The 13,179-nt window shown below is 39.9% G+C and overlaps 1 protein-coding gene across 1 annotated transcript in view; it reads right to left on the bottom strand.

Moving 5' to 3' along the window:
- Positions 1-13,179, bottom strand: part of MED13L (mediator complex subunit 13L) — a 445,177-nt gene that overhangs the window by 79,448 nt on the left and 352,550 nt on the right. Inside the window, exons 8-12 of the mRNA XM_077834666.1 lie at positions 10,573-10,735; positions 7,565-7,669; positions 3,919-4,647; positions 2,121-2,343; positions 353-458 (exon numbers count right to left, since the gene is read on the bottom strand). Coding sequence (XP_077690792.1) covers positions 353-458; positions 2,121-2,343; positions 3,919-4,647; positions 7,565-7,669; positions 10,573-10,735 — 1,326 coding nt within the window. The remainder of the gene's footprint in view (positions 1-352; positions 459-2,120; positions 2,344-3,918; positions 4,648-7,564; positions 7,670-10,572; positions 10,736-13,179) is intronic.

The raw sequence follows: 13,179 nt of genomic DNA on the forward strand, positions 1-13,179 counted from the left end.
TCATGTTTTGAAATGTACCTCAGAAATAACCTTCTAGTGTTTCAACTAAAATTTCAGGTCAAATGCTGAAGCTCAACCATAAAATAATAAAATTAGATGCTAATCAACTTTATTAAATTCCAAAATGTTTGGTGTTACTGTAAAATAAACAGAAAAAACCCCAAACTAAATATGAAATTATATTAACTCTTGAACTGGTTTTTATTCTTTTGTTTGTTTCATAATAGATAGCCAGGTATATTTTTCATGTTACATGAAAACTTTCAGAATATAATTCTGATCTGAGATTTAATCTGTTAGGTAAAAAGAAGCTTTTCTTTTCAACAGAGTGATCATACAAGCTTATACTCACCAGCTTTAGGAGCAGAACTGAAAATAGACATGGCATCTTTCCCATCAGGCACCGGTGTAGAATGACCTGTTGTGGGGATCTCCTTGGTACCTATTCCATCTTCTGACTATACATAAAGAATTCAGTCACAGAGAAAATTTTATCATTTAAATGTAAAAAGAGTGGGGAAACACAGGCGAAAGTAAAAATTAGAAAGAATGAATGAAATGTGAGACTTTCCAGTCCACTGCTGCTTTCTATTTTTATCAATAGCCAAGCAGCAGCAAACTCCAGCAAAATGCTTTAAAGCAAGCTCAATACTGCCCTGATTCATACCTAACACAAGCTAGTTAAACTGCTCAGCTGCTAATTACCGTTTAATTTACTTTCATACATTAATTCAGACCCCTACCACTTACAATGAACTTCAAAAAACGTCAACATGATATTATTAAATTTTACTTTTTGCAAAACTTGTTTTGTTCAGTTTGGCAGAGAGATGTTCTCTGAAATTTAAAGCTGTGCTCCCAAAGGACCTTATCAGATTTATAAAAATTTCTCACAGACATCCTGTACAAACAAACACTTTTGAGGTCTTTTGTCCATATCTAAGCTTGTTAACTAACAAGATATATCTCCTTCTCTGGAAACTTTCGTACAATTCCTGACTTTGATTACAAGGTAAAAGGTGCTTGTTGGTCTCATCTTAGTGCCAATGGCCAACTGGCCAAATCACAAACCCACTGCATAATTTGGCATGGGTGGTCCACGAATTGGAACAACAGGCATGCTATAAGCCATGACTGAAGGGCATGAGAGGTAAAAGAGAAAGCTTGCCCCAGAACTGTCTTTTATATTCCTAACCTTACTTAGTGCTATCAGGACTTCACCTTGACGAGCTCAAAAAATCTTTAAAGGGAGAAAAAGAGAACACGGACATTCATAATTTATCTTACATATCAAGAACAACATGAAATGATATTCCATCATTTACAAAGGCTCCCATCTACATACATCAGTTTATCTGAGTAGCCAAAATAGATAAGCAGACTGCTTAATTTTCTGAGAACATATGCCTCCCAATGAACTGCAGTGGAGGAATTATCTAGAGAGACAAATAACTGAAGTGAACTGCCAGACACTGAGATAGCACTACAGGGAGTGAGATAGCACTGGGAAGGAGAAATATCCTAAAGGTCTAAAAGCAGATGGCCTAGAATGGTGATCAAATGGATCTCTCTTATGTGGAGGGAAGGGTGCGAGGAGATGTCAAAACCAACACAGCATTGATGTTACTAAGCCATGCAGTAGAAGACTGAATGAGTCATACTCAAGGCAAGAAAGATGAATTCAGGATAGAAAGATATGCTCTGCTGTGAGCTGAATATGTTGATTGTTGCAGATGAGAACCTAAAAAAATTGCAGCCAATTCCTTCTTCTCTATACACTGGAACCTCAGAAATATAACATAATGAAAGATTTTATTCCTTAGTTTGACTCTGGGTTCTGGTGATGGCCAAAACGAAGGTATGTAAGTATGAAACATATCTTTGTAGTTTAAATGCGATCTAAGGGGTTAAGCCAGCAACTACTAACTCGGACATGTCACACTGACACAATATTTTTCTCTGTGAATAAGTAGGTATGAACTGAATTTGTGCTCAAAGATATATCCTGTTAGTGCACTCTTTGGGGAAGACATTGTGTCTTATGTTTGTACAGCACGGAGGGTGCTATTAGAATATAATAAATGCAATAACAACATCATGTCCCTGATCTGATATGGTACCTTATTCTTTTTCAGAGGATCTTTCTCAGTCCCCAGTTTGCATTTTTTATTGCCAGTGAAACTGTATTTTATGTCACCATCTTCAAAAGTATAAGGATCACTAACATCTCCCAGGCCTTCTCCAGGCTGCTGTATTAGAGGCAAGGCATCAAGATAGTTCAGTGTCTGCACTGGTTTGTTGTCTTCCAAAATTTTAAACCGCTTGTTGGGTTGTGCTAAGAGTCTGTGGGAGGGGAAAAAAAGCCATTATAAAAACAAATATTCCATACAAGGCAAAAATAACAACACTGCAGATTCATAGATTTTTCTCTAACAAGTCCAGTCAGTACTACTCCTCTCTCTGTTGGGCTGAAATTCATTTTTTTTTGTCCATTGGAGCATGCATTTCCTTCTGCTAATGTTAAACAGCTGCTCACTGTATTGTCAACTTCCATGTTGGGCCAATGAAAGAGAATGAATCTTGTAGGTAGAAAATAGATAAATCAAAATTCCCTGAAGCACCTGTAACATTTCAGACTGTCATATCATTTGTAGTAATGACTACTAGAGTTAAGTCTGAAGTAACATTAAAACTCCCCGATAATTATATTTTATATAAACTTAACACTTGAATTATCCTTCTGGGCTACCACTTACCACTTACTCAAAGCCAAAATGTGTTGTTTTGTTTTATTTTAAGTTTGTGCAAATTCCATTTAGACTTAGGCTACGTAAGTGGGGGAAAAGACACTTTTCCCATTTAAAAAAAAAGTCAACTTTTGTTGAAGACAAAACTACATATACATCACATATTCTTCACTGAGAAAGTAATTTGTTAAATTTACCTTTTTTAAAGTAATAAATCTAAGCGATTACATATTTTCTCTTATGCATATATGGGAAAAAAATCTGTTAGTGTTTTAGGTCTTGTTGCTATACACATTAAAATCAATGGTAATGCTCCCATTGACTTCAATGATGCAAGATCAAGTACTTAGTGACAACTGATTTCATTACTAAAGTGTTGTACAGTGACTAGATTTTATGAATATAGTATATGGAGTAGTGAGGTTTTATAACTTACAGAGCTAGACAAGCCACAATTTCCCCAGTGCCACAAACAGGGGTTTTCTTTCTTTTTCTTGTTAAAGCCCAACAAGCATGCAACTTTATGGTTGCAATCTTGAACAGCTACAATAAAACCCTCCACTAAATACAAGAAGTCTTTAAACCACGATTTGAGGACTTCAATAGCTCAGACATAGGTTTTCACAGGAGAGGGTGGGTGAGATTCTGTGGCCTGCGTTGTGCAGGAGGTCAGACTAGATGATCATAATGGTCCCTTCTGACCTTAGTATCTATGAATCTATGAAAGAGGTAAGAGGTAATCTTAATTCTGCCACAGTTGCATTAATGTAGGTTTTAAAATCTATTATGTCTCTTACATTGCCCAACACAAAAAACACAAATGACAAAGACAAAGCATACCAAATTTCCACATTTCTACCTATATTTTTAATGGTAGTGCCAACTGAAGGAGTCACTGATGCTACATATTGATTTCTTATATTTATTGTGCAGGTTTAATGAACAATAAGTGAGGAATTGTCATTTAAAATGTCTGTTTATAGGTATTTTCCTACCATATAAAATCTTTGCCACATCTTTAGTCTCTTGACTAAATTTCTGCTATTGTTTACACCAATGCAATCCCAAAAGCTTTCATACCTAATGGAACTGCATTGCTGTAATTGAGTGTAGAATTTGGCTTTCTGATTGTAATTTGATAAAGACAGTGGTCACTCAATATTGTATTTACCTTTTCAGTGCAGTGCTGTCTGAATTTACCTCCATCTTGGCATCATATCTGTCATACCGGAGCTCTGGCGGCTTGAACTCTGGATCATCACTTGCTGGGAGAACATAGCTCTGCCACTTATCTGATGACTCATTGTTTTGAATGATCCCACAATATAAAGCTGTCTCACTGACCTCTGCCATCAACGGCAGCCTCTGTCCAACAAGAACTGTCCTATCATCTAGACTGGGCAATGGTTGGAGTTCTAACCCATTACCATAAAGTGCTGGGTTCACAGCAACTGATGGTGGGTCCAAATGTTCTGCTTCCTGACCTCTTGGCTGGGGGCTAAGTGTGGGAGGCAGAGGGGAGGTGGGGGAATGGGGTGAATCCATGGGATTCAGATTAATTTGTTTGCTTGGGTTTCTGGAGGGTATGGATAGCTGCTTCTCATATTTCCTGGAGTTAGAGACTTCCAAAGAGGGCTCCATCCCTACCAACCCCAGCTTCTGCCCTGATGTGTCCTGTTCCATGCATAGCTCTTCAGTGACAGAGGGCCGATGGTGAAATGGCATCATAGGCCTTTTTTGCAGTTTCTCTCCTTTTTCCTGTCTTTCTGTTGTTTTGTGCTTAGAAGAGGCAGGTGGTGGTAAGGAAGAAGAGGATGATGATCCGACACTGAACCCTGGCTGTGATATCGTTGTGGGACGGCTGGGGCCAATAGCACAGCGCTGTTTGAAAAGCTTGTGCCTGTAACAGGAGTTAGAAACAAGTCATCATGTGAACTGTGAGGATACATGATCTGATGGTTAGAACAAAAGCACAGAGCCAAGAAATCTTAATTCTATTCCTGCCTCTGTTGCAAACTGTAAAGTGATCTTGGAAGGGTTACTTAGCCTCTCTCTGCTTCAGTGTCCCTGTCTGCAAAATGGGGATAATGACATCTATCTCACACATGCAGTAGTCTAGGAGAAAGAATTAACATTTGTTTGACGTTCTCAGGTGGAAGACAAGATAGAAATACCAAGTATTATTGTCTTCACCACTGAAGAGCTGCTTTTCTTCACAACAATACTGAAGCACGACTACTCTCCCTGTACATTCTGGAGCATGTGTCGGGAATGATACCATATTGTGTGTTTTAGCTGTGCTCACAGATGCAATGCACAGCAGGCTGCTTTCATGCCATTTTTCCTCCAGACTGGGAGAGGGAGCAGGCACTCATGCCAAATAAGAGGTGTTTGTGCCATACTCATCAATTGCTGAATATTTTACACAGTCCAAAACCTCCCCCCCGCAACTATGAATTTTTGTATTGATAGTGGCTTTAAACTCTAAGACATCTTGTGCTACAGCAATCCAATATCTTTTAAAATTGGAAGCACAGGAAAGAAATTCAATATCCTAGATGTTGCAGCCATTAAATGGTGTTTTCATTGTCTCTGAGACAGTCTGTGAAGACCTTGTGATAGCTTCCTCTGCATTACATGATAACCTTTCTGATAATATAGTTACATGGCTGGTAGGTAGTACAGTCGGTTAATGCACTGTACACTTTGGTTAAAGGAGATTCAAATCAAATTTAAAATAAAGGCTGGAGGGGCTGATGATTTCTGGCTGGCACTAGTACATATTTCATTACAAAATTATTATAAACATTTGGTACAATTGACTATCTCACCTTAGAAGAAGTTCAGGGCTGGGGCATTACAAACATTGAAAATTAGGAGGGAAATGCACTGAATTAGTTGTGCATGCAAAATTGCAGAGTACTTGCCCACACTGCATGTGGATCTAGTTTGTACTATGAGCTGACAGCTTTCATGGGAACTAAAGTTCAGGAAATTCATCCAAAAATGTAAATATCTCTGTAGATATTATATTTCATAAAAGATTAAAAGACAACGAAAGATTATAAACAAACTGCAAAAAAAAATCCTGATTGAGATAAGAGGGCACAACTATTCTCCATTACTGGAAGAGTGCTAGTAGGCAATGAAGTACAAATCATATTGCACAGAGATTACACAACTGTCATTTACAGACCAGAAAACTTGGAGTAGCAACATTTCAAAATGTTTGTTATCATAGAGACAAAACAAACCAACTACAACTAACTCAAACAGGCAACCTTACTGACAGGTCAACTTTACTCATGTCTACACTTACAAAAGGGATGTTCTTACATTTTTGCTCCTTACAATGGAGTCTTTATATGAAGGTCTTTCCTTTTTGTTTCTAAAGGTTTACCACCATGATCCTCTACCATTCCCAAGATTACAGACTGTGAAGCTAACTTTTAATAAGTAATGAACCTATCCTGGTTATGTGCCTCTGTTCCTACTGAAACACAGAACTCCTCACACTCAGTGTGCTACTACCATGTAACAGCCAGATTATTCTATTTGTACTCTCCACACTTTCTCTCCAAACTATATAAACTTGTGCAAAAATTTCCTGCCACAATGCTTCCAGGTGCTCTGAATTCCTGAGCTAATCACTTCATTGATTTCATAAGCAGCACTAGTAAATTTAAACAGATTATTTTGCTTATGATAACCCTATCGCTCAAAAACGTGGTGGACTATGGCATTCCACCTCAAAAGCTAAGAGACAGCATTGCATAGCACACTTTCCATGACGATGGAAACAACTCCACTAAATGTTAAAAGCAGTAACTTGGAAGAAAGAAAATCTGAAGATAAGTTAGGTGTCTAAATTCGTATATGCTCTTTCCTCTCTCCTCCACATTTTTCGATGCTGCAAAATGGAGGAGTCAATGATGTTCTACCTGAAAGTTACAGGATTGCCAGTGTTAGATCTTGCTCTCTTTAATTTAACACAGAATAGTTTTAAAAGACTGTGGGCATATGTAGGAGCCATCTCATATGCATTTTTGAATGAAGACTTTATGCAGACCGTACGAAACTCTGCAAAAGTCCCTGTGTGTCCTCGCCCATTCTATTGGAAGCACTGCTCTAGTCATTTTCTGAGATGCATGGAATTTTTTAAACTTTAGACCTGTTGATTTTCACTTGATTCAAACTAAATCACTTCCAAACAAAATCCTGAAATATATTTTGCTTGATGCGCTTTTTTCCATCACATTTTACTTTAATTAAACTATACTAGTTATGTCAAGATTTAAAACAGATTTGCTAAGTACGGTTTTGTAATCATTTCTATTATATCATCTACTTTTAAATTCTGAGAAACAGCTAGACAGTAGAAGAAAAGACACTAAATACTGTACATCTGAGCAACCAATTAATAATTTCTTAGATTTTTAATATTTAAATATAATAGTTTGCACAGGAAAAAAGCTCCAGAAAATAAGACAAACCCTGATTTTAAAAACATCAACTGAATTTATTAAAGAGATACAGCTGAGTTAGAATAAAACAGCTCAGGTACCGTACAGTGGTGACAAGAGTAAATTACATTCCTGTCACTTCCCTACAAATCATTAGAAGATAGCAGGCCAGATCCTCAGCTGGTGTAAATTGATGCAACGAGAGTGATTTCCACCAGCTGACGATCTTGCCTTTTACTTTCTATAAAGCATGCCTGCTTGTTGTGTAGTGACTCTACATATAATTTTATATTGTGCATGAACTTTGCAGGCCTCATTCAACCTGACACAATAATTCTTCTCTTTTCTACTTACCTGGAACAAGAACAACTGACTCTTTGGACCGGATCCACAAAATTCCAAGAAACAGTGTTGCTTGGGACTTCTTCCTCCAGATTTGAAGTAGTAATCTGACTCCTCCTAATGGGAATAGAAATAAATATTATGGAAATTATCACCTCATACATAATGTCATTTTATTAATAAGCTGTAGATCTTGTTGACATTTGTATATTTCTCAAACAAATGTGTAGAAAGAATAGTAAATATGGCAGGCAACCAGCTTGGCTTAACAGTGAAATCCTTGCTGACCTTAAACACAAAAAAGAAGCTTACAAGAAGTGGAAGACTGGACAAATGACCAGGGAAGAGTATAAAAATATTGCTCGGGTATGCAGCAGTGAAATCAGGAAGGCCAAATCACACCTGGAATTGCAGCAAGCAAGAGATGTTAAGAGTAACAAGAAGGGTTTCTTCAGGTATGTTAGCAACAAGAACAAAGTCAAGGAAAGTGTGGGCCCCTTACTGAATGAGGGAGGCAACCTAGTGACAGAGGATGTGGAAAAAGCTAATGTACTCAATGCTTTTTTTGCCTCTGTCTTCACGAACAAGGTCAGCTCCCAGACTGCTGCACTGGGCAGCACAGCATTGGGAGGAGGTGACCAGCCCTCTGTGAAGAAAGAAGTGGTTCGGGACTATTTAGAAAAGCTGGACGAGCACAAGTCCATGGGGCCAGATGTGCTGCATCCGAGAGTGCTAAAGGAGTTGGCTGATGAGATTGCAGAGCCATTGGCCATTATCTTTGAAAAATCATGGTGATCGGGGGAGGTCCCGGACGACTGGAAAAAGGCTAATGTAGTGCTCATTTTTAAAAAAGGGAAGAAGGAGGATCCTGAGAACTACTGGCCAGTTAGCCTCACCTCAGTCCCTGGAAAAATCATGGAGCGGGTCCTCAAGGAATCAATTTTGAAGCACTTAGAGGAGAGGAAAGTGATCAGGAAAAGTCAGCATGGATTCACCAAGGGCAAGTCATGCCTCACTAATCTAATTACCTTCTATGACGAGATAACTGGCTCTGTGGATGAGGGGAAAGCGGTGGACGTGTTGTTCCTTGACTTTAGCAAAGCTTTTGACACCGTCTACCACAGTATTCTTGCCAATAAGTTAAAGTAGTATGGGCTGGATGAATGGACTATAAGGTGGATAGAAAGCTGGCCAGGTTGTCGGGGTCAACGGGTACTGACCAATGGCTCCTTGTACAGTTGGCAGCCGTTATCAAGTGGAGCGCCCCAAGGGTCAGTCCTCGGGCCGGTTTTGTTCAATATCTTCATAAATGATCTGGAGGATGGTGTGGATTGCACCCTCAGCAAGTTTGCAGAGGACACTAAACTGGGAGGAGAGGTAGATATGCTGGAGGGTAGGGATAGGATACAGAGGGCCCTAGACAAATTAGAGGACCGGGCCAAAAGAAATCTGATGAGGTTCAAAAAGGACAAGTACAGAGTCCTGCACTTAGGACGGAAGAATCCCATGCACCACTACAGGCTAGGGACCGAATGGCTCGGCAGCAGTTCTGCAGAAAAGGACCTAGGGGTTACAGTGGATGAGAAGCTGGATATGAGTCAACAGTGTGCTCTTGTTGCCAAGAAGGCCAATGGCATTTTGGGATGTATACGTAGGGGCATTGCCAGCAGATCGAGGGACGTGATCGTTCCCCTCTATTCGACATTGGTGAGGTCTCATCTGGAGTACTGTGTCCAGTTTGGGGCCCCACACTACAAAAAGGATGTGGAAAAATTGGAAAATGTCCAGCGGAGGGCAACAAAAATGATTAGGGGACTGGAACACATGACTTATGAGGAGAGGCTGAGGGAACTAGGATTGTTTAGTCTGCGGAAGAGAAGAATGAGGGGGGATTTGATAGCTGCTTTCAACTACCTGAAAGGGGGTTCCAAAGAGGATGGCTCTAGACTGTTCTCAGTGGTAGCTGATGACAGAAGGAGTAATGGTCTCAAGTTGCAGTGGGGGAGGTTTAGGTTGAATATTAGGAAAAACTTTTTCACTAGGAGGGTGGTGAAACACTGGAATGTGTTACCTAGGGAGGTGGTGGAATCTCCTTCCTTAGAAGTCTTTAAGGTCAGGCTTGACAAAGCCCTGGCTGGGATGATTTAGTTGGGGATTGGTCCTGCTTTGAGCAGGGGGTTGGACTAGATAACCTCCTGAGGTCCCTTCCAACCCTGATATTCTATGATTCTATGAAATCTATGCCACGCCCTATGCCTTCACCTATGCCTCAGAATTTTGCATATAACAGTCTTTACCTCAGCCAAATATGAAAATTTATGCTTGATCCACAAAGGGGTATCACATAGCCTATATCTGGAGTTTGAGCAAAAAAAATCAAAGGGCAGGCAATAAATGTAACAATTAAAATTGGCCCATTGAACAACGTTTCTGAATGCAGTGAGGAAATTACATGGAAATAACAGAGGTAAAACTTGTTGGAACATCTGTACATCATCCCATTGTGAGATATTTTAAACCTCCAGAAATGAAAAGCTAGTCCACTAATAGCAATGCTCCACCATGCACCATGCAAGTTTGAGTTATATCCTGCCAAACACAAATATATCCTTCCAAATGTTTACATCTATAAATATATATAATGTTAAAAATACAAACTTTAGCAGGCTATTTGTCCTTTGGTCATCTACCCTCCAGACCTAGTAATTTTGTATTTCTAATGTGAAGTAATGTAGTAGCGCGTGAGTAACCAAGAGCAGAATTTGGCTACATGTGTAAAGCTCAGACAGCCAGAGGTGAAATGAGCTAAACAAGTGAATAGACACCATTATTGTCACTATTACTTGTTCTCAAGCTAAAACAATTGGAAATTGTCTGAGATAACATTACCTTGCATGAGTCACTTTAAATAGCGAGGTACAGGAAATAATGAGGTAGCATCTACGGCAAAACTAGCAAGTTTTTAAGTGTGACAGCTGTACTATTATTAATAAAGAACATGAGCAGAATTACTCCCTTACTTGGACTGTGACCTGTTGAGAATGCATTCCTTCCAGACTCTGTGGACCATATGATTGTGGAATTTTGGAGGAATCTTCCCTGATTTCTTTGGACTCTGCAGAGTGACTGCCCCCTCCTGTGAAGCTGAATGGCTGACAGAGCTCTGAGTACCTCCACTTTCACCTGCAAAAAAATAATAACATGTAAATGAAAAAAATCAAACAGTACTGTAGACAAGAGTAACAGCAGCTATAACATTAGATTGTTCTGAAAGGGCTTTTCAACTTATAGGTTGATGAGTTTACAAATGCTTGCGTTCACTAATAAAAGCTTCGGGCAGTTTAGGAGTGTCACCAGCTATGAACAGATCAGTAAACTATAGCTACAAGCAAAATTTGTGCCAGCATAGCAGAGATGGCACTAGAGAGTGGAACTATGTGATGTAGTTTTTCACTGTTGCTGGCTATTAAGTTTAACTTACAGAATCTTTCGTGGTCTTATTAAAACAACAACTCGTCACAAGATACATGGTTTTATAAGAAAAGGCATCTACAGTATTAAAATACACCAGATTGTTTATTTGCACCATGTGTACTAAACATGCATTGAGACAAAGAGAAGAAGCAAGTTTTAACACAAGAGGCAAAGACATGAATGAATTATTAAGTGATAATACTTGCTCACATTTGGGGATGGAATTTTCACTCTCATTTTCTTTCTGTGCTTGATTTGCAATCACCACCACTGAAGGATTATGATTTTTATTTTGCACTTCATTTCTTTTCACCAGTGGAGTAAAACCTTGTTACTCACAGTATGAGCAAATGTTTCTGTTGTTCATTGAGAGAGCTGTTTGGATAGTCTGAGACCCTAATATAGTCAGCTTTAAAACACAGACGGGAACAGCAGAGGGAGCTGTAAGTTCATTTAGCCTGTTAGATGCATAACACTACCCTCTATGTTCAGGCTAGCAAAGAAGGTAATGATAGGAAGCTTTTAACAAGGTCAAATCTCGTACAGAACTGTTTGTCCTTATGTCTGACACAATTTAAGAAGCCTTAGCAATAAAACACTGAAAATAGTCACCACTTCACTATATCAAAAGAAAGAAATCTACCGGTTTCTCTCTATAATTTGGTTTGCAAGTTACAGTGCTACTTTGTCTACAGGTTTTTTAACTCAGTTTCCTGTACGATTCCTGGTAATTGCAGATGTCTCTCTAGTAAGTTCAGATATTGTTTTTTGTTTCTCTATTCTTAAAGGAAGTGACTGGAACAGCAGCAATCATTAAAATCAAAGCATTCCCTGACTCACTAAAGCAGGGGTGGGCAAACTTTTTGGCCCAATGGCCACATCTGGGTATAGAAATTGTATGGCAGGCCATGAATGCTCACAAAATTGGGGTTGCGGTGCAGGAGGGGTTGAAGACTCTGGGGTGGGGCCAGAAATGAGGAGTTCAGGGTGCGGGAGGATGCTCCAGGCTGGGACTGAGGGGTTCAGAGGGCTGGGGCAGGGGTGTGTGGCTCGGGGGTGCAGGCTCCGGGCGGCACTTACCTCAAGCAGCTCCCAGAAGCAGTGACATGTCTCCCCTCCAGCTCCTATCTGGAGGTGCGGCCAGGTGGCTTTGCTGTGTGCTGCCCATCCGCAGGTGCCGCCCCTCCAATGGGAGCTGCGGGGGTGGTGCTTGGGGCAGGGGCAGCATGCGGAGCACAGCCCCCTGACTGCCCTTATGCATAGGAACCGGAGGGGGGACATGCCGCTGCTTCCGGGAGCCGCGCAAAGCAGCCCCCGATCCTGCTCCCCGGCTGGAGCACTGGAGCGGGGCAAGCCCCAGACCCTGGTCCCCAGCAGGAGCTCAATGGTCGGATTAAAATGCCCGCATGCTGCAGTTTGCCCACCCCTGCACTAAAGTTCGTGGCTGTAATAATGTATTTTGCTTGTTTGGAATACATCATAATGTTGTTTTTGAACTTGACAGATCTGTGATGAAAAGTATCTTGACTGAATTAAACTGGATTAACCCTTCAAGGTTAGCAAATTCATTCTGCCGCTGTTGTCAGAATACATTTTCATAAACCATACTCTGGTACTGGTGTACTCTGTCATAATACCAACAGGATCCAAAAATTACACAGTTACAACTATTATGAGGCACTAGTGGCCAGGTTATCAGTACACAAACTCTACACTTGAGCGTATGACTTGATATGCTCCAACATTTTGCAGTGCATTTTTAGAGGCCTGTCGCATATTGTTGACTATATGGTGTGTGCCTAGATAGGATATATATATTAGTGCCTATACGTAAATAATCAAAACTGATTTGTTTCCTTCACTGAAACTGAAATTTATAGTGGAAAATTACTGCCTAAAGGGTTGAAAAATACTATAAAAACCTGACAGATAATGGAGTAAATGCCAAAAGTTACTAGAGGTCACTTTGCAATCCCAAGGGTAACTTCTTCCTATGAACTTAAAATCCCATTCTCTATATCCTTTAGCACTTGTTTTACGGTATGATTTAAACATTTTTTAATAATGCGATGTTGCTTCCATTTGCTGAAGCATCGCTATCATCGTTTGCAGAGTCATATTTACTCTCAGAGCTCCAGCAGTAACCACCGTTG

This window comes from Eretmochelys imbricata, chromosome 15, assembly GCF_965152235.1.
Source record: "Eretmochelys imbricata isolate rEreImb1 chromosome 15, rEreImb1.hap1, whole genome shotgun sequence".
NCBI classification, from domain to species: Eukaryota; Metazoa; Chordata; order Testudines; family Cheloniidae; genus Eretmochelys; species Eretmochelys imbricata.